The 22,624-nt window shown below is 39.2% G+C and overlaps 1 protein-coding gene and 1 long non-coding RNA gene across 3 annotated transcripts in view; both read right to left on the bottom strand.

Annotated features, from left to right (window-relative positions):
- LOC133730324 (uncharacterized) overlaps positions 1 to 22,624 on the bottom strand; it is a 35,163-nt gene continuing 12,539 nt past the window's right edge. Inside the window, exons 3-4 of the mRNA XM_062157940.1 lie at positions 9,397 to 9,411; positions 1 to 185 (exon numbers count right to left, since the gene is read on the bottom strand). Coding sequence (XP_062013924.1) covers positions 1 to 185; positions 9,397 to 9,411 — 200 coding nt within the window. The remainder of the gene's footprint in view (positions 186 to 9,396; positions 9,412 to 22,624) is intronic.
- Positions 13,222 to 16,145, bottom strand: LOC133729646 (uncharacterized). Of its 2 annotated transcripts, none has more exons than XR_009856442.1 (6): positions 15,831 to 16,145; positions 15,253 to 15,315; positions 14,535 to 14,610; positions 14,405 to 14,436; positions 13,923 to 13,965; positions 13,222 to 13,572 (listed from the first exon to the last, which is right to left on the bottom strand). It is a non-coding gene; the product is annotated as an uncharacterized LOC133729646 (long non-coding RNA). The 2 variants fall into 2 exon arrangements; XR_009856441.1 differs by having other exon boundaries at positions 13,873 to 13,965.

The following is a 22,624-nucleotide window of genomic DNA, read 5'->3' on the forward strand; positions in this document are numbered from 1 at the left end:
TTATCCTTCTCCTTCATTTTCACTTTCTTCATTGTTATTGTTTTCATTGTTGGCATTTGGTTGGCCATCTGTCCACATATGAGTAGCAATACTCATTCTCCATTCATTAGCATTTTCTCTCTGCTGATCTTGGGTTTGAAAATCATCCCATTCAAAATTATCTTCGTGATTGTCTATCGGATCTTCTTCTGGTTAGGGAGGAAATTCATCTGAACGGCATTCCTGTCGAAGAAAATTGTGCAGTCCTGCACAAGCCAAAACTAGCTCTGCTTGTGTCTTATATGAAATGGTGGTGCTGATTTGAAGATTGTGAAACGCGACTTAAATATTCCAAATATTCTCTCAATTACATTCCTCAAGGAAGCATGACGAAGATTGAATAACTCAATTGCATTGACAGGATGGTTTCCTTCACCACCAAAATCTTTGAGATGATATCGAGTACCTCGAAATGGAGCTAAAAACCAGCGTCGATTTTGATGCAGAACAGATGGCAGCCCATTTTGAAGAACAATTGGATCGTGCTAAATGAGGAAAACGAAAAGTGACTAGTAGACGCGAAACAGCTCCTCGGAGTCCGTTTGGGACGCACCTTACCTTTCCGGAAAGGGAATCGCGCTAGAAATCAAACTCGTCGCCATGCCACGACCTGTGGCATTTTTCGGGCTTTCGGGGTCGTTTAGGGCCTCAAAACTACATTTTTCTATTTTCCGGTGTTTTGGTTTTCCTAGTTATTTTCGGGTTGTTTTTTTTTTTACCTATGGGCTTTAGGGTTTCATTGTTAGTCGCCCTAGGGTTTATTTTCTTATAAATAAGCCGCCTTAAGGCTGCAGAACGCATCTTTTATCTTATTATCAATAAAATTGAGATTATTCTCTTTTTATCTCTGGTGGACTCCAGAACCCTTTTGCTTAGGTTTATTGCTGGTAAACCTAGTTATCAATCCGTCTGCGTCAGGTGGTATCAGAGCAGGTCTTCCCTTTCTCTCCTATTTACCTTGGTAGCAATGGGTGAAGTTACAAAATCAGATATCGAAGCTCTCACAGCAGCGTTTACCGCTGCCATCAACACCATGAACAATCGGATGGACCAGCAGACCAATCGGATGGACCAGCAGATTGGAGAAATTCGTGGGTTGTTGGGAGAGAGAAACAACCACAACAACAACGGTCAGAATAGAGGCAAGGAAGGAGGCCAGCGAGTTAGGGCTCCACGTAGAGAGGTTGTTGTTCATACTTCAGAATCTGAGTCTGAAGAAGAGGTTGTGCAATATGAACCACAAGGACAAGCTGACCAAGATTACAAAGTCAAGGCCGAAATTCCTTTCTTTTCGGGCAACTTGGGTGTAGAAGATTATCTAGATTGGCAGCTTCAGGTGGACAGGTTCTTTGAGATTATGGAAGTTCCTGAACACAAGCAGGTTAAGCATGTTGCATGGAGATTGAAGAGTACTGCTGCAGTTTGGTGGGATAAATTGCAGAACACTCGAAAGAAGCAGAGGAAGCAGGGTGTTAAGACATGGCAAAGAATGAAGCAGCTGATGATGGAGAGGTTCTTGCCGGACGATTATGAGCAGATTCTGTACAGGTTGTATATTGAATGTGTCCAGGGAACTAGGACAGTGGCTGATTACACCGCTGAGTTCTTACGCTACTCAGAGCATAATGAACTAGGAGAAACTGAAGGCCAGAAGGTGGCTCACTATGTCAGTGGGCTGAAGCCTTCCATTCAGGACAAAATTGGGTTACAAACTGTTCATACTATGGCAGAAGCTTCAAACTTAGCATTGAAGGCAGAGTTGTTAGAGAAGCCTTCACGAGCTTCTTCTTTCCAGAGATATAACTACCAAAGGAGCACAGATTTAGCAAACGCCTCGACTGACAAGGGTAAAACCACACTGCAGAAAACATAAGGTGCTTTTAGGGCTTCCAATCCTCCTTTTAAAGGGGCTGGCAGTTCTAGTGGTGCTCAAAACAGGGCCCCGAACCAGAGGCTTAATAATCCTTATGCTAGGCCTACAACAGAAATTTGTTATCGATGCAACAAGCCTGGTCATAGATCTAATGTATGCCCTGAGAGGAGAACTGCCCTTATAGATGATTATGATGAGGATGAAGAAGAAGTCGGAAGAGATGGCGATTATGATGGGGCTGAGTTTGCGGAGGAGAAGTCCCCTGAAAAGGTTAATATTGTGTTGCAGCGGGTACTATTATGTCCTAAAGAGGAGGGGCATCGACGCAATATTTTCAGGTCCCTTTGTTCCATTAATAACAAAGTGTGCAATTTAATTGTGGATAATGGAAGCTGCGAAAATTTTGTAGCCAAGAAACTGGTGGAGTATTTGCAGTTACCTACGCAGCCTCATGATGCACCTTATTCCCTCGGGTGGGTCAAGAAAGGTCCACAAGTTCGAGTTGTTGAATCCTGCAAAGTACCGGTATCCATTGGTAAGCATTATAAAGATGAAGTTATGTGCGACATTATTGATATGGATGCTTGTCATATTTTGTTTGGACGACCTTGGCAATATGATGTGGATGTGACGTATAAAGGCAGGGATAATGTGATGTTGTTTATGTGGAAAAACCATAAAATTGCTATGGCTCCTGTGTGTCAATTTGAGAAATCTGGTGGAAAGAAAGGGGAGAGTTTTCTGACCTTGTCTAGCAGTGAATTTGAGATGGAGGAGGCCTTTAAAGAATCTGAGGTTTTCTGTCCAGTGGTGATTAAGGGGTTGTTGGCTGCAGAAAAGGAAAGGTGGTGATTCCTAAGGAAGTGCAGAATATGTTGGGAGAGTTTGAAGAGTTTATCTCGGATGAGTTGCCCAACGAGTTACCACCTATGAGAGACATTCAGCATCAGATTGATTTGGTGCCTGGAGCTAGCTTGCCCAATCTGCCACATTATCGAATGAGTCCCAAGGAGAATGAGATTCTGAGAGAACAGATTGAAGACTTGTTGAAGAAAGGGTTCATTCGAGAGAGTATGAGTCCTTGTGCAGTTCCAGTCCTCCTTGTTCCTAAGAAGGGCAATCAATGGCGGATGTGTGTTGATAGCAGGGTCATTAATAAGATAACTGTGAAGTACAGGTTTCCTATTCCTCGTTTGGAAGACATGCTTGATGAGCTAGAGGGTTCCAAAGTGTTTACCAAGATAGACCTTCATAGTGGATACCACCAGATTTGAATCAAGCCAGGAGATGAATGGAAGACAGCTTTTAAGAGCAAGGATGGCTTGTACGAGTGGATGGTTATGCCATTCGGGTTGTCTAATGCACCCAACACCTTTATGAGGCTTATGAACCAGGTTCTTCGTCCTTTTATTGGTTCCTTTGTAGTGGTGTATTTTGATGATATACTGATATATAGCAGGACCAAAGAAGAACATCTGGTACACTTGAAGCAGGTTTTGGGAGCTTTACAGGAGAATAAACTGTACATCAACCTGAAAAAGTGTACATTCTGCACCAGCAAGTTATTATTTCTGGGATTTGTGGTTGGAGAAGAAGGCATTCAGGTTGATGAAGAGAAGGTACGAGCTATAAGAGAATGGCCAGCTCCAAAAACAGCTTCTGAGGTGCGGAGCTTTCATGATTTAGCTACCTTCTACAGGAGGTTTGTGAAGAATTTCAGTACCATTACTGCCCCTATTACTGAATGTTTAAAGAAAGGCAAATTCCAGTGGGGAGAGGAACAAGAGAAGAGTTTTGCCTTGATCAAGGAGAAACTTTGTACTGCACCAGTTCTCGCTCTTCCTAATTTTGATAAGGTTTTTGAGGTTGAATGTGATGCTAGTGGCGTGGGAGTAGGTGCTGTATTGTCACAAGAGAAGAAACCAGTAGCATTCTTTAGTGAAAAGCTGAGTGAAGCTCGTCAGAAGTGGAGTACTTATGATCAAGAATTTTATGCAGTGTTCCGAGCATTGAGGCAATGGGAGCACTACCTGATTCAGAGAGAGTTTTTACTGTTCACGGATCATCAAGCCTTGAAGTACCTTAACAGTCAGAAAACTGTGAATAAGATGCATGCAAGGTGGGTGAGTTTTCTGCAGAAATTCCCTTTTGTGATTCAACATAAATCTGGTACTCTTAATAGGGTGGCAGATGCTTTGAGTAGGAGGGCTTCCTTGCTGGTCACTTTAGCCCAGGAGATTGTGGGGTTTGAGCTCTTGAAAGAGTTGTATGAGGAAGATACTGATTTTAAGGAGATCTGGACCAAGTGCAGTAGCAATAATGCAGTTGCAGATTTTTATGTGAATGAAGGATATTTATTCAAAGGCAATCGGCTATGTATCCCTAGTTCTTCGTTGAGAGAGAAACTTATTAGAGATCTGCATGGAGGGGGTTTGAGTGGACACTTAGGCCGAGACAAAACTATTGCTAGCCTTGAGGAGAGGTATTTCTGGCCATAGTTGAAAAAGGATGCAGGAACTATCGTGAGGAAGTGCTACACCTGCCAGGTTTCTAAGGGTCAGTCCCAAAACACAGGACTTTATCTTCCTTTACCTGTTCCTGATGATATTTGGCAGGATCTTGCTATGGATTTTGTGCTGGGATTACCCCGTACCCAAAGAGGTGTGGATTCTGTGTTTGTGGTAGTTGACAGGTTCTCTAAGATGGCGCACTTTATAGCTTGTAAGAAGACTGCTGATGCGTCCAATATAGCCAAACTGTTTTTCAGGGAGGTGGTTCGTTTGCATGGAGTGCCCAAGTCCATCACCTCTGATAGAGACACGAAATTCCTTAGTCACTTTTGGCTTACGTTGTGGAGAATGTTTGGAACAGCCTTGAACCGTAGCAGCACAGCTCATCCTCAAACGGATGGACAGACAGAGGTTACTAATCGAACTTTGGGTAACATGGTTCGGAGTGTTTGTGGAGATAGGCCCAAACAGTGGGATTATGCTTTGCCACAGGTGGAGTTTGCATATAACAGCATTGTACATAGTGCAACAGGGAAGTCCCCATTCTCATTAGTTTATACTGCTGTTCCTCGACATGTGGTGGATTTGGTAAAGCTTCCTAAAGTTCCTGGTGTTAGTGTTGCTGCTGAAAGTATGGCCAAGGATGTGCAGTTTGTTCGAGAATCAGTTAAGGCCAAGCTGGAACAAACTAATGCAAAGTATAAAGCTGCAGCTGACAAGCATCGGCGAGTTAAAGTGTTCCAGGAAGGTGATGACGTGATGGTGTTCCTGAGGAATGAGAGATTTCCTGTTGGTACCTATAACAAGCTGAAGCCCAGAAAATATGGTCCTTTTAAAGTGGTGAAGAAGATCAATGATAATGCTTATGTTGTTGCACTTCCAGATTCGATGGGCATTTCTAACACTTTCAATGTTGCTGATCTGCATGAGTTTCGTGAAGATGAGGCTCTTTATCCTGAAGAGAACTCGGGGTCGAGTTCTTCGGAGGTGGAAGAGACTGATGCAGAACAGATGGCAGCCCAATTTGAAGAACAGTTGGATCGTGCTAAAGGAGGAAAACGAAAAGTGATTAGTAGACGCGAAACAGCTCCTCGGAGTCCGTTTGGGACGCACCTTACCTTTTCGAAAGGGAATTGCGCCAGAAATCAAACTCGTCGCTATGCCATGACCTATGGCCTTTTTCGGGCTTTCGGGGTCGTTTAGGGCCTCAAAACTACATTTTTCTATTTTCCGGTGTTTTGGTTTTCCTAGTTATTTCGGGTTGTTTTTGTTTTTACCCATGGGCTTTAGGGTTTCATTGTTAGTCGCCCTAGGGTTTATTTTCTTATAAATAAACCGCCTTAAGGCTGCAGAACGCATCTTTTATCTTATTATCAATAAAATTTAGATTATTCTCTTTTTATCTCTGGTGGACTCCAGAACCCTTTTGCTTAGGTTTATTACTGGTAAACCTAGTTATCAATCCGTCTGCGTCAGATTTGGAAATCTGCAGTCCCCTAAGTAATATTTACCTAATGGTTGTAAAACAGAAAAGTTTTTGAGAGAGAGAGAGAGTTTGGACACAGAGAATAGAATGTGTGTCATATTCATCTCACCATGAGGAGCCTTATATAGGACTACATGGTGTACACAAAAGGGTAATGCTTAATTACAATCCAATCACTCCTACAATTACAACCTATCAATCACCAATCTATAGGGATAGGCACCTATTACTCAACATCTATTTACATGATTATCCACAAATATTTACAACACTCCCCCTTGGATATTCCATGTCAATAGTGTTGCATAGGCTGAGCGCTTCTACGTTGCCTCGTCAAAAACCTTGCCAAGTAATAAAAACCCTGTGGGAAAAAAACAACCTTGGTCGAAGGAGAAAAAGAGCACAACGCGCTTGAGTGTGGAGTAGCAGTATCACAGCTTTAGAGATAGGTGAAGTCTTCTTATCCGCACCATAAGTAGGTAGTATGTCTACGAGAGGGATGCATTAAAGTTGCTACACCAAAACCTTGCCCAGTAAACCCAGTGGGAGAAACCCGTGGTCGAAGGGAAAAGATGAGCAAATGCATGTATATGTCGAATCAAAGCATCTTCAGGATGTAGTATAAGTGGGGTGACCATGCTAAAGATGTGCCTCATTAAAACCTTGCCAGGTAACAAAACCCAGTAGGACAAAATAACCCTGGACGAAGGACAAAAAGAGTACACGATGGTCAAGTGGGTATGCTTCATGATACTCCCCCTGAAAATTACATTTCAGGTAATTCAGATAGTTTATGTAGACCAATACCTTGGACATGCTTCTAGAATGTAGACTTTGGTACTGACTTGGTGAAAAGGTCTGCACGATTGTCTTCAGATCAAATCTGCTTAACTTCAATCTTCTGATGCTCCTGTTGTTGCTAATTGAAGGAGAACTTCGGTACAATATGTTTGGTGTTGTCTCCTTTGATGAAACTCATATTTATCTGCTCTATGTAAGCAGCATTATCCTCGTAGATAATGGTTGGTTCATCAGTGGTGGAATGCAGTCCACATGTGCTTCGAACATGCTTTGTAACGGCTCTTAGCCATGTACATTCACATACTGCTTCTTGAAGAGCTAGTATCTCAGCATGATTCGAAGAGGTAGCAACAAGTGTCTGTTTCGTAGACCTCCAAGAAATTGCAGTATTCCCAATGGTAAAGACATAACCAGTTTGGGAACGTGCCTTGTGCGGGTCTGATAGATAGTCTATATCAGCATATCCAACAAGGCAAGCATCATTCTGAGGATCAAGGGGGTTTGATCCATTCCTTGATGCGTAGGGATAGAATAAGCCCATATCCGCCATATCTCTAAGGTAGCGAAAAATGTCTTTTATGCCATTCTAGTGGCGGCGTGTTGGCGCAGAGATATATCTAGCTAACAAGTTCACATCAAATGAGATGTCCTGTCTAGGGCATTAAGCCAAGTACAATAATGCGCCTATTGCACTTAGATATGGGACTTCTGGCACCAATATCTCTTCGTTATCATCTGCAGGACGATACGGTTCTTTCTAGACTTCGGACGACTATGGGTGTGCGCTTTTATCCTCATTAAAGCGTCTTAACATCTTCTAGATGTAATTTGGTTGATGGACTAAAACTTCATCTGCACTGTCCTCGGACTTCAGGTCGAGACAATAATTTGTTTCCCAAGGCCTTTCATCTCAAATTCCGACTTCAGGTGTTTTGCGGTTTCCTTGATTTCTTCAGGAGTATCAGTCAAATTTATGTCATTGACATAGACCATCATAATTGCAAACTCGGAACTTGTTTCCTTAATAAACACGCATGGGCATAGTTTATTATTCACATATCCCATCCCGATCAAATATTCACTTAGACGGTTATACCACCTCCGTCTAGATTGTTTCAATCCATAAAGTGAACGCCTCAAAACTAATGGAGAGCGTGTTTCGTGGTCTAGAACTATTTGCATCGGGTATATTAAGTCCTTCAGGAACTTTTATGTATATCTCTGTATCGTGATCTCCATAGAGATAAGCTGTGACCATATTCATAAGCTGCATATTCAGTTTTTCGGAAACTACCAAACTGATAAGGTAGCGGAACGTTAAGACGTCCATTACGGGAGAATACGCCTCCTCGAATCAATCACAGGGAGTTGAGAAAATTCTTGCGCCACTAGACGAGCCTTGTGTATCACAATCTCGTTTTTCTCATTACACTTCCTTACAAATACCCATTTAAATCCTACATGTTTAACATGGGGAGATGTGGGAACGACAGGCCTAAACACCTTTCTCTTTGTCAAGGAATCTAATTCGACCTGGATTGCTTCTTTCCATTTTGGCCAGTCGTCTCTACGTTGACATTCATCAACGGAGCGAGGTTCGATGTCATTGCTATTTATAATTTTGGTAGCTACTGCGAATACAAATATATCATCGATGATAATCTCATTCCGATTCCAAATCTCACTTAAGCATGCATAATTTACCTAGATTTCTCTATTCTCGGGAGTGGGTTCAGACGTTGGAGCGTCCCCCAACGTCGTCTCTTCTAGGACAGACCCATAATCCGGAATTGTCTCGTGTGATGGATCAGTTGAGATCGCGATGTTTAGTTGATTCGTTGGTGCCAGTTTTACCCTCTTCCGGGGATAAGAATCCTTCGAACCTAGTGGTCTACCTCGCTTCTGGGCAGGGACATGTGACTGGTTAGCCGCCATGGTCGTACCTCGTCCATCTGGGGCGACGCGTCCTACAGGGACATCTATCCTTGCAGGCACATTTGCAGCAGGTATATGTGATCTCGTCACTTTAGCTAGATCAGAGAAAGTGTCTCTATAGATCTAGAATTGTCCACACTTCAGTATTTTCAAGCAGTTTGGGGATCAAGATGATACATTGTGGGGACATTCCATGTTAATTCACGCCGTTCATCAGGAATGGTGACGTTCTTATCTCCCCCTAACGGCGGGAAGACTGTCTCATCAAAGTGACAATCCGCAAATCTAGCGGTAAAGAGATCGTCTGTCAAGGGCTCTAAACACTACTAGAATTATGTCATCAGACATCACCACTATTAAATCGGTCGGAATTGCACGCGATGTAAAAAATACATCCTAACATCGGTTTATGAAATATCGATTTCTATTGTGATTATAAACATCGGTCGTCAAATTAACCGATATGTAAAGTCTCGTTCAAAATTTTTTCAAAAATGCGGAGGGACTAAGTTAAAAATTTTAGAAACGCGGGAGGACTAAACTTTCATTCCCTCCAACACTTAACTTTTTTCGCTTTGTCTAAAACTTTCGAACCCTAATTACTATCTCTCACTTTGACTCCAGAGCGCGCCTCCTCCTTCGCGTCGACCTCATTGTCACTTCCACTTCAGCGCGCGCCTCCTTCTGCAGCAGCTCGTTGTCTGACCTGAGCTGGTTCTCCGACCTGAGCCGCCTCGAGCCTGTTCTCGGACGTGCATCCTCTCTCTCTCTTCTCGCTTCGAGTTGATTTTGCTTCCGCCAAAACCCTATTCAACTCTTCACAGTTCACCTCCAAAGCGTTTCGCCGAGTTCGTTGAAGGACAAGGGTTACAGGATCTTCTGCAGGGAAAAGCGTAAGCTCGCCGGTGGAAAGTGTAAGCTTCGTGATCCTTCACTTTTCTTCTAAGCTCTATCGTGAACTGGATTTTTCGATTTCCGATTTCGGATTTGTTTGGAATCGTTCGGTTGTAGAGAAACTGTATTAGAGGGATAGGTTTCGCTAAGTTTCTTATCTGTGGATCGTACTTGGAGATTTTAGTAGCTGAATTGGTACGCATTCACATTCTTTGTTCCGATGGATCTAGATCTGGTGAATGAAGCTTGGGCTTTGAGTTGTCAGTTCTAATTTCTAAGAAAAGAATAAAATTTACTAAAGCTTTGATTTGGTACTGGAAAAAGGTTGGATTGTTTTTTCATTTTTAATGATCCCTCGAAATTTCACCAATAGGTACTAGCCCGAACCAACAAATTTCAGCTTCAATCTCTGTGTTCGACCAAATCCATATCTCAATTTCGAGACTTGAGACGATGTAGCAGCAAGAAGACCAACATTTGGGTTTTGAAGAACCACCAAGTAGCAGTAGGGCGAGTCTATTGATTCGTCACCTTCCAGAAGGCATTCCTGAAGAGACCCTGTTCCAGTTACTGTCCCACTATGGTGCTTCTTCTGTTCGCTCGTGCTCTCCTACCAGCAGGTCCATACTACTCCCTTATCTTCTTTTTCAATTGTTTTTGTTTCTCTCTTTTACCGTTTTTGTTGTTGTTGTAATGTTTGAATATAACTACAGGATGAGAAATTGTGCCTTCGTGGATTTCCAAAATGAAGGCTTGGCTTACCAAGCACAGTGTCAGTTGAATGGGTATGACAAACTATTTCGTGATTGATACAAAGTAAATGTGTTATGTATTGATAATGTAATGTAATGTTGCTAATTGGGTTGGTGGAATTTTGTTTGGGTAGGCTAAGGTTTCTTGGGAAGGTGTTAAAAGTGGAGAGGTCTACTAGCAATAGTGGTAAGCCATTGCAGGATGGCAAGAAGGATTCGGTTTCTGTGCCTCCCACTTCCACATCATCTTCGGGGTACAATCCTTACATCAAAAGGGAGACTCAAGAAATTGAAGTTTTAAAATTAGAGCCTTTTGCCCTGAGGCTTGGTGTAGATCACTCCTTTCCTCCTCACGTTGAGTATGTATGTATATAGCTTATGATGGTGTCCTATATATGAATCATGTTTTCCTGTTGTGATTGTCTGCTATTTTTAAGTATGTTCTGATTTCATATTACATACAGTTCTGATGATCGTATTTGGTTATGGCTGCCTGGCAGGGTCTTGCTATTTCAACCTATTTGTAACTAAGTTTATGTTCTTGAGTAGTTTAGTGAAAAACGTAAACTTGAATCAGCATATGGTTGTAAAGTGTTGGATTGAGATTGGCCTGAGGAATCGTTGCATAAGATTAAATGAGTTTTGGGCATTGTCTGTGGTGGGAAAGAAAAGGTGATGGTTTTACACACTACTACAATAAGTTAATCAGACGACGGGTATTTGTAGTTGTGTGATGACCAGCCTCACTGTGGTCTAAACGAGTGTTGTGTGATTGAAAAATCAGACAACGGTGATTTCACCGTTGTGTGACAATACTTTGCTCAACAGAATATCTGTTTTCGTTTTGTGAATTATGCACAGGCATGTGCCTAGCATGGCATGCACGGGGATGTGTCGGTACATTCAGACAACAGAAGAAGGAATTCACCGTTGTGTGAGATTCATAACACACAACAGATATAACTCATTCTTTGTTGTCTGAGGTTCATAACACACAACAGATATTACTCATTCTTTGTTGTCGGAGATATGTAACACACAACAGATATTACTCATCCTTTGTTGTCTGAAATTAATAACACACAACTGAAGTGAAATTATCTCCCTTGTCTGTTGATTACTCAGACAACAGATATGATTTCATTTCTGTTGTGTGTTATGAATCTCACACAGCAGAACTTTGTTTTCTTTTGTTGTTGGTTGTTAGTTCACACAACTACTCTATTTGGTTAGCTGTGGTGTGAATATTGTAATCAAATTAGGTAGTAATTACCACAAAAACAATACTCTAATTCATATCATTCCATTACCATTTTTCAAACATCCATACATTCAAGTAACTAGATAATGTACCAAACAAGAAATCATTCTTAGCTGCGTACACTTGAATCAAAAGCTGATATAAAATTATTCCTAGATATCATTCCAACTGCTGTTCCACTGACAACTACTTGGCGACCTGATCTGCAACTGCTTTGATGAGCCCCTCAATATCAGCATCTTCATTTTTTGCATCATTTTCTGCTATAAGATGCCAAAATGACATGGAATAAGCCATTTTGATACATCAAACAAACTTCAATTGATTCACCATATACAATTTTATAAGCATTGCAATAAATTTCAATTGATTCACTATATTCTTGTTACAAAATTGAAATCACGAATCAAGACATGAACAAAAGTGAGGAAACCAGGAAGCAATTTTGGGTACCTAGCTTCCATCCATGCCAATGATCATGATGGTATTCTTCCGCTTGCCAAAGGCAACAATATGCTGCAGACCTTCCTGCAAGTGAAATTTGGCCACTGACCATTCTGAGCTGAAATACTTTGGCAGCACACTTGCAAAAGATGAAACCCAGAAAATGGCAGATCAATAAAACATGTAATGAGGTCTTGAGAGTTGGTATAAGAGGCAGACTAGATAACTATCAGATTAACCAAAAACTTAGAATTGCAATCAGTCAATTTGTCAACTATACCCTAACCAATTAGAAAAGTGGGAAATATTAACGTAAAGCAATGTAAAGGGAAAGTGCCATCATGAGATTGTTTATTGATATACAAGAACAATAAAGATTATGTAAATTTGGCAACATAATCTGCTGCTAAACATTTAAAGATTAATGACGCATGTAAAAACGTGACATTAACTGCAGCTTATTAACAAAATGCCAAAAATCCACTAGCTATAAGCTCCAAGGAGTAATTTTACATAAGAGTATTTATAAGAGTTCCTATCACATACATAGGCCAATAGACTCCAACAAGTTTCATTCATTCTGTCACTAAGGAAATGACAATCATATGCATATACTAATGAGCCTTTAATATTTTAAACAGACCATTAGTGACTCCATCAACCATAAGCTAGCTGTAAAACTATAACACCTAGTGAGGGGAGATCAATAATATATCTTTATCCAGAACTTAACATAGATTATTTACCAAACATCAGTTTAATTTACATGTCGAAGACAACATCACTTGTAAATGTTGTCTAGTTTGATATCCCTGCAACAAGCCAAGATTCAAATAGTTATTTCAATAATTTGAGATTCAAACTCTAGAGTCCAAGGAATTAAAAAAAAAAAAAAAAACATGTGAAATACACTGATAAATAGAAATCAAATACAAAATTTTAAGGGCCACAAAAGAAAGGAGAAGAGGGGAGGGGGGTTAGTTGACAGCTTTATGAAAGGTCAAACTAACTCTCCTATAAGAGCTGTTGCTGCTCCTCAAAGTGAATGCATCACTATGTATCTAGTTGCTTAAAATTAAATATATTTGGCTAGTAAATATATTGCTTAACAGTAAAAACATGTGAGCATGGAGACTTTGGCTAGTAATCTCAGGTTTAACTACTCATACCAATCCAGTAGGACAACAACACAAGCGCATCAATTAAACTCATAGTTTTACCCAACATTAGCAACTAGAACAATTTCACTACCCAACTAATAGACTAAACTACTAAACTTCAAGAGAATAAGAGCCTGATATTTAGCAGTCTTTCATATATATCACACATCCAATACCAGAAGGGAAGGCACACAACAACAAAAAAAACAATCTATAACCCTATTTCAAAAGCATGTCTAGGTCCATGTTTCATGACAAAAGAAGCACAACAGAATCATATACACATGAAGAGACAAAAATACATACCGAAGTAGATATTGTCTTGATCCCTTAAGTTGCATGGATAAGACATCTGTATATCACTATCTTGACCAACAGTTTTCATTTTATTCCTCTGCACCTTGGACTTCAAGGATGCTGAAATAACAAGATTGAAAAGTAATTAGCCATTTGAAATAATACTACTAAGACAATTCTCGACAGCATTCTGAGGAGCTACTAAGACAAACAGGTCATTAGTCTCATCTACATATTTGGCACCTGCACTTGCAAAAAAAGAAGCTAAGGCCATGGCATACAATCATTTATTAGAGAGCTGAATGATGAACTCAACAGGAACACAAGCACAAACACAACACTAAAAGAATGAAATCCTTGAAATCAAATAGGAACACAAAATGTCTATATACCACCTCACGAGATGCCACAATCCATTACCTAAAGAAATTTCTCTGAGTTGAAAAGGAACATCTCCAACAGAAAATTACCATTTGATATACCAGTTGCATAGCTTCTTGACCTAGGAGATATCTGCACATATAGCAACAGGTCAGGAATTGACACAAGCTGGACATGCACTTCCAACAAAACAGAGGAAGGAAAACAAACGAGCTCATGCATTAAGATATTATCTTACGTGTAGTTTCTATGCACATATATTGTAATGGACAAAGAAGAAGCTTGATGTAAACCCAATAGAAAAAACATACCACTTTAATCCTTGAGCTACAAATTCAAACTTATTTAAGATCCAAATAAGCCTATAGAAGCCCATATAAGTTTTAAATGGCAGCACAAGTAGGCCTTAAGACTTATTTCAGATTCAAAGAAGCTCAGACCAAGCAAAAAAAAAAAACTAAGGAGTTGCTTCTTCAGTCCAGACCATACTCGAGAGACAAGAACAACAAATAAAAGTACTTGAAATTTAAAAAGCATCTCAGAAGTTGATTACTAGGTTGTCCGGACTCACATTCTTTATCCCATATCTGCAAAGGTTTGCTCCTAATTATCCAGAAAAATGCACAGCTTAAGCATCAAAATTACAATAAGTATGATAAACGAAAACTAAAAACACAAGAGCGAAAGACGATGAGGCATACCCAAGGCTGCATAGAATGGAGAGAAACCCAGATTGGAATGTGTTCTTGAACATATTTAACTTGCTTCTAAGTCAAGCTGCAATCAAAGCTATTTACACAATGAGCCATTTGAATGATAGAAAAAGGGTAAATAAAACTACAGTGACAAGGTAATAGTTGGATCTAATATCCAGTCCATCTCATTAGAAACAAAAAAAGAAAAGAAAACAAACAAACAAAGCCACAAAAGGTGTCAAGAAACTGCCTTTGGGGTAAACTTCTGCCAAACTAGTCAACTATGGACAACGAAAAGCACTAGACTCCTTTTGCTAGATAGCACATTCTATGTAAATTCATGTAAAACTATAATATAGTTTAAAGATAGAACTCTCACACAAATTTTAATGGCCCATATCATTAATACTCTTATATAGTTATGTGGCAAAATCATACAGCTTTCATTTGTGTTTTCTGCAATGTAAAGTATCAAATTATCACTGCAACCTAAGGGCCTGAATGGAAATGAGGTAATATAGTTTGAAACAAACCCTAAAAGCTTAAAAACTAGATTGAATGCAATTCCTAAGTAAAGCTCCAACAATTCAAATTTATGCAATTGATTAAACAATTCCAATCTACCTCTCCTACAATGGCAGAACGATCAAACACGAGTTATTTGACACAAAAAACTACAATTGACCCTCATAAAAAGTAAAACAAAAAAGAAAAAGAGAGGTACCATCATCCGAATAACCATTGCAAGGAGAAGAGCCCTGTGATTTCGTTGAGTTTTCAACATGTCCTTGACCAATAGAACAAAAGCTCATTAAGTATTCAGATACAATCTCAATTCAAGTAACTGCAATGAGTTCTGATAATGCATATATGATCAGCTTTTTGGTTAATGAAACTACGACTGCTCTAGATATTCATATATAAACTAAACAGAGGACAAAAATGAAGAGACAACACCATCTATTGAATGCTTTCCAGGCATCAAGCTCTGCTTCTCTATAGCAACACTAAAATCAAATCAAAATTTTAAGTCTAGACTTTTTTCTTTTCCTGCAATTATTGGCAATTAAACACGACATTAAAGAAAAAGAGTGAGTGCCCAGAAGAGGAAGAGTGACGAAGCTTGATGAGGGAAGCGCAAGACTAAAGGTGAATTCTAGTTTAACTAAAACACATCTTCAGTATCATTTCCTCTCAATTCCATTAATCACAACACAAAATCCAAAATGAACACATCAATTAAAACTTGACCAAAAAAGCACCATACTTCGAAAAAGAAGGAAGAGATAAGCTAGTACATACCTTCTAGAGGTGGCCTTGCTGATCCAGATTCGGCATCAAAATGCTCTCGTAGGCCTCGTTCCCGCTGTCCTTCACCGATGACGCCTTGTCGTTCAGCCCAAACTGGTGGAGCCTGGACGACGACCGACACGGAATGAATTTGTTGCTGCACATCGAGGTCTTCGACGAAGAAGACCAGAGGCTCGAGATTCCCCAAATGAGTCGAGTTGCTGATGGCTAGACTCAACCCGTCTCAACGCCAGAAGAATCGAAAATTTAAACTCTCCGGGTTGTTGCTCATCTCACTGCTGCTCGATTACTTGGAACCCTAGAATGTTCAATTCGCAATCCGATTTTTTCAATTGAGGAAAAATTTGGTATGGATTTCGAAAAATTGAGAGGAAAATGGGGAAAATTGAGGGATTGAATTAGTGCTTTGGATTAGAAGTGAGGAGGGCACAGGAATTTCATTTTGTATAAGAAGCAGAAGAGAAAGTGGTGAAGAAGATGACTGAGAGGGTTGAGAGCTGGTCGAGAGAGGTTTTGTTTTCTTTCTTTCTATAGAATCGGAGAAACTGAAGAGTCTTCTGCATCTCTTTGGATTTAGAGGCGAGGAGGAGAGAGAAAGTGGATCTAGGGCACTCTATCTCCTCCATCGCTAAAGAGGATTTGGATTTCAGGAGATAAAGAACAGAAGCAAGGAAGTTGGGGTAGGCGGACCTAGGAGTGGAGGAGGCGGTGAGAGAACGCTTGGCTAGCGACGACATCTTCCTGGAGAGGAAGGTGGCGAAGGTGTGAGGGAAAGGATAGAGTGAGATATAAGGGAGTATTGAGAGAGAGGGCAAGAGAGAGAGAGTCGGGGAAGACAGAGAAGTTTATTGAAACGTGGTCGCGGACTCGCGGGTAAGTTAGTGAATTTTTTTTTTTTTTTTTTTAAGTCTGTCAGACAACGTATGGTTAAGAATCTGTTGTGTGAATGTATATAGGTAAAAATTTAGTCAAACAAGGGGAGGGAAAATTGCCGCCTATGCCTACATATGTTTGATTTGAGTGAAACTTTGCCGCGCTCTGCAACCAAGTTCCATGATCAGACAACAGATCTTTAACAATCTATTGTACAAATTTGTGTATCTTGCACAAGGTACACCTAGTAGGATTTTTTGAACTTCATACAACATTCAATCACACAACGAATAAGAAAAAACTGTTGTGTGTAGGGTTCAAATTCCATGTTGGTGAGCTTGTTCTGAGAGGGAATTATGAGCTCAGAATGGAGGGAAATCAGTTTCCCATTTACACAACAGAAACGTCTTAACTCAGTTGTGTGATATATTCCTAATTTTTTTTTTTTCAATTTGCTTACATTCACACAACAGAAACAGAATTGTACCGTTGTCTGACAGAGTTTGTGTTAACACACAACAGCGGATTTCTGTTCCGTTGTGTGATGAGTGTTGTGTGTTTCGATTTTTGTAGTAGTGACATGAAACCCAAGTCCTTATTTATATTTTTGAAAGAATTTTCGACTGGTTCAATAGTTTCAGAACAACTCAAAAGCTTTCGGTTGTTGAAGCTTTGTGCTTTATTTGAAATTCATGTAAAAGATTCTGGCTTGAACTCTTAAAACTTGTTGTTGACTGCTATAAATTACAGAGGTCATCAACAGTACCTGGTTTCAGTTTATTGTGTGCTTGCATCAACTATTTTAAGTTGAATAAAATTAAGTAATGATAATTACTAAAGTATGGTTCAAGTTGGCAGAATGTCTGGTCTTTGAATCTTCCTGTCTAATCTCTATTATGGATACCATGTATAACTGTTGGGCTGGTAGTTCAATCAATGTGAAACGTGTTTTCATAACCAATTAATGCCTGGACTAATCTATTCTCCTTACAGTTGTCCGGCGCTTCTCCAGAGCATATCAACGAGTTGATTCCTGATCATGTGAAATGCCAAATAGGTTTCACTTTCTTGCATGCGACTGGCACATAAATGTGAAAAGATCATATGCAGTTGCTATCTTCTAGTTGAACTGTGACACAAAGCTTTCCTATCTATTTTGGGAGCAAGGGCTGAGTTGTGTAGTTTCTTCTACCTATTTTTTGTTTAAGTTTCTTTTTCATGTTGAGTTGTGTAATTTCCTCTGGGGACTAGCAATTTTGTTTACGCACATATTGCAATTGTCCAACTCATCCAGTCCTGATCTTCTTAGCCCTTTTTTCTTTTCTGTGTCTTATTAGTAAAGTCCTTACATATATATACCATTTGTTTTATAGCCTAGTTGCCATTGGGATTCATGACTTGGACACAATACAAGCTCCTTTCTCATATGATGTGGACTTTTGTAATACTTGTTCTATTTGCTATTATATGTATTATGCATTTTCTTATAGTATTTTGGATCATGTGGTAAATTTATTTCAGTTGTTGGGACCCTATGCTAAATTTATTTCAGTTCTTCATATCTTCTATTGAAACTCTCGTCATTAGGAATGAAAAAGTGAAAATTTTCACCAATCTTGAAACCATTTGCTTACCATATCAGTTTAGTGTCTCGTGATGGTTTTATACGCATTTGCAGAAAACCAATTTTGAAGGTTTTCTATAGTAATGCATGTTCACCTAAGTAGTTGCTTCTCAAGAACTCGATACACATTGTTTGCACCGAAATATTTTGAATGCTAAGTTCTTTTTCAAGTATAGTGTCAATACTACTGGTTACTTATATCTTCCCATTTTCAGGCTTTGCCACCCTCAAGCATAAGTTTTGTGCCACTGAAACAGGTAATTTGAATTTGACCCTATCTGTTTAGTGATGAAAGTGTTTAATTTATGGTTCCACTTGGATGGGTCCTTTAACAAGGAATTTAGATTTCAAGATGTGAGTCACTCTTTGGTTTGTTTGAAGATATGAGTCTTTATGTTGCTAAATTTAAATAATCTGCAAACTACTCAAAGTAGTGTCGAGTTTTCAAGCAACTGAGGTGTATCTGTTAGATTTGGTTGCTTTTAATATTTGGTTCATCTACTTGTTTATATTGTAAACCAGTGAAGCATCTGCTGTTTCACTAGGGCATCTGCTGTAAACCAGTAGTTTATGTGAATATATTTTTGCAAAATCTCTTTCTCAATTTATAGATATCACTAATTTCATGTTATTTTGATATCTTTATTAGGTGAAGAACTTAAGAGCTGATGAACTCATAGAATTTTACAAAGTGAGTTCGTTATAGTTTTTCTTTTCTTTTTCCGTTTCCCTTTCTGAGGAAAGGTTCAGACCAATCAAAATTTAGCATTTATTAGACCATCAAATTGTTTACTAGTACCCTGTTTTAATGAGCTAGTAATTATGCAGCGTGAAGACATGTGGTAAATATAGTAACTTGATCCCTTTTTCTCTTTTGCATCTTTCAGTCATATTTGAAGTTGAAGAAGTTCTTGCATATAATAGAGAACTCCAAGGTTTTTCCTGTTATATATGATAACAACATGTACAATACTTTTGTTTTCTTGTACATCGATTACTATGGTCATTTCTAATTGACTTTCATACAAAGGAGTGCATGTATAATTGCATGTCCATGTAATAACTTGATGTGGTGAAGGTTTCTTATGCTTTCGTGTTTGATTATGTTTCAAGTCAATGAAGCATCCAACTATACCCAAAGACCCAAAGTTCCATATCCCCTAACATAAAAAGGTCAAGTGCTGCTTGCCATGGAATTGTGATGAGCTCCTACTCTTGTCAAAGTGAAGCTTGAAGAAGACAAGAAAGAAGCTTGTCTTATTTGTTTCTCACAGCTATGTTTATTCTCTCGTTATGAACAAAAATGAATACTAATTGCTAGGCTAGCCTTGTAGTAGGTGAATTGGAGTTTTATTTTGCCCATTTTGTAAACTGTTAAGGATGATGATTTCAGATAAAATAGCTCTTGTCAACTGTCGAAATTGCAATTTATAGCAGCAGCTACATATTTTGTGGACATCATCCTCTCTATAGAATCTGATGACTAGATATAAAGTTGAAATCAGTTTTAACCATAAAAACTGATGTCCAGTAATAGAGATACATCAATTCCAAAATGAAAATCGACGTTACTAAAATATACAGACATCAATTTTTTGTCAAAAACGATATATTACTGAGTACCAGACATCAATTACAAAATGAAAATCGATGTTACTAAAATATACAGACATCGATTTTTTGTCAAAAACGATATATTATTGAGTACCAGACATCGTTTTTTCCTTACACACTGATGTTAATCTAAGTAAATATATCGGTTCATACAATACTAGACTTTGTATATTGAATCTAAAATCGTGGTATATGTGGCAAATTACGCTTCAAAATCATGAACAATAAGAAATGTTTATGGGAACCGATGTCTGTAACAGTATTAGTCATCGTTTCTTAATCAATAACGATGTTAAAATGCAAAGTTGTGTTGTATGATCTATATTTCTTTAAGCATTAAATACAATAAAATGAGGGTTTAACAATAGTAAAACATGCAAGTTTGTTATCATTTAAACCTATTTACATCGTTTTATAATGAGCAACTGATGTCCAAACTAATACTAGACATCGGCTAAAAACCGATGTCTGGATTTTCTGGATCTTTCTCATCACCCACTAAGACATCGGTCGGGATTCTTTTTCTCATCGGTTTTTGGCCGATGTCTGAGGGCATTTTTCTAGTAGTGAAAGAGCACATAATGAACGGGACTCATAATTGACATGTATGCCCATCCTTTGTTGAGGACCCAACTTTGTACGTTGTGACGGCACAATTGGCACTTGAACTGCATACTCAAATGCGCGTAAGTGCGAAACATCAGGTTCGTACCCAGTCACCAGCTGTAACGCGGAGTAAGGTTGGTAGCAGTGGGCCTCAACGGGACCAATATAGGTGCATGCAAGATTGCATAGCCCCACGCAAAAACTAGAAGCTTGGTGCGCATTACCAAGATTCTATTTACGAAACCATCTTAGGTGTGAACGTAGGGAACTATATGTTCGGCATCAATCCCAAGGGATATGCAATAATCATCGAAAGACTTCGATGTAAACTCTCCGATATTATCAAGTCTTATAGACTTTATGGGATAATCCGAGTGGTGAACCCTCAATTTCATGATCTGGGTGAGAGTTTAGCAAAAGCAGCGTTTTCTTGTGGACAATAGTGTAACATGTGATCACTTTGTCGATACATCAACCAAAACCATTAATATTCAACTGGTCCACATGGTGGTTGGATATATATGTCCACAAATTTTCCTTGCATTCTGTGCAAAAAAATGGTGGTGTATGTACTAGTCTTTGCATATGATGGTCTAGTATTAACTATTCTTAACGAGTATGGCATAGTATGTCATTATATACAAGACCCTTATTCAGAAGGGGATGCACCTGCGATGAATTGAGGATACGGAGCATCATACTTTGACCTGGGTGTCCCAAACGGTCATGCCATAGCAAGTAGTTGCTTGAATTAGTTAGCTTCTAGCTAACAGATTCCAATTTCTCCAATGTATGCTTCTGGCCACACACTTTGGAGATTATGCAAAGATATTACACTCATTTTTCTCAGTGGTTTCAACGTGATAACCGTTGATTCGAATATCCTTAATACTCAATAACATTCTTCTGGAACGTAGAGATTATAAGGCCTCATTAATGGTAGGTTCAGTACCATCGGACAATATACAGTGGGTTTTGCCATAACCCTCTATCAGGTTGGATTGGCCTGATACGGTTGTCACAGAGGTATGAATAGACAATAAGTTTGAAATGTATCTCCGATCTGGGAGTATGGTGAGCGTAATAGCACTTTTAACCAGACAACAAACTTCCCCACAAAATATGTCTATTCATAAATTTAATTCAATGGATCACATGTATAAATGAGTTTATTGAATTAAATATATTCGAACATAACCACATTTCTATAATCCAAAATAATTGAAAACATAAATCACCAAAATCTGAAGATGTTTCATTCATTAAGATGAAATAGATATGGCACAAGGGGCCAATTATACCCATGTCTTCGAGTTCTAATCCTCGGTATGTTCAGAAACTACCTGAAAATCCATGATCTCTAGTGTAGAATCGATAAAAAATTACTCTTCAATAAAGTTGGTATTTCAAGTTCCGTGACCGGCGTAATACTCATCTACTGCTTCGGTTATCGCACAACATGTGCGGGACCAGCAGTCAATTCCTCCACATCGATAACAAAGATCATGTTGATTCTGGTGGCGACAGGCCTGACCAGTGTTCCTTTCAACTCGGGCTTGCTGAGTTATGGCATCATGGTTCCTACCACGTGGGCCTTGGCCACGTGGAGCCTGATTACGTGGCCTCTTGGGCTTTGGCCAAGTGGCAGACGATCATATGGGCTAATTTTGTTCTGTCAATCATGTCTTGCTTCAAGCAAGAAAATGGTCATATGATGGTGAAAGTGCTTTTCCAGAGCAACCCAAAGAGTCTGTGTATCCTCTTCATCGGATACTTAACTTGGAGTGTTTTCTCCATATGTTTCCTTTTTGAAAATTATGGCACTCATATTAAAAGTCTCAATGACGACATTGTTAGCATTGATTGTTGATCTCATCTTCTTTGCAGTCAGATGAATTTTCACATCTTGAGTCCACTTTAGATAGTTTCTTCTGGAAACCTCCAAGCAACAAAGTCAAACATGTTGAGATTTGACATTTCTTACAGGAAAGGAACAAATAATATTAGTGTTTTGGGTAATATCATCCATAAGCAAGTAATGAGAACTTCAGGTTCTATAACATGGTAT

The sequence above is a fragment of the Rosa rugosa genome, chromosome 2 (genome assembly GCF_958449725.1).
Source record: "Rosa rugosa chromosome 2, drRosRugo1.1, whole genome shotgun sequence".
Taxonomy (NCBI): Eukaryota; Viridiplantae; Streptophyta; class Magnoliopsida; order Rosales; family Rosaceae; genus Rosa; species Rosa rugosa.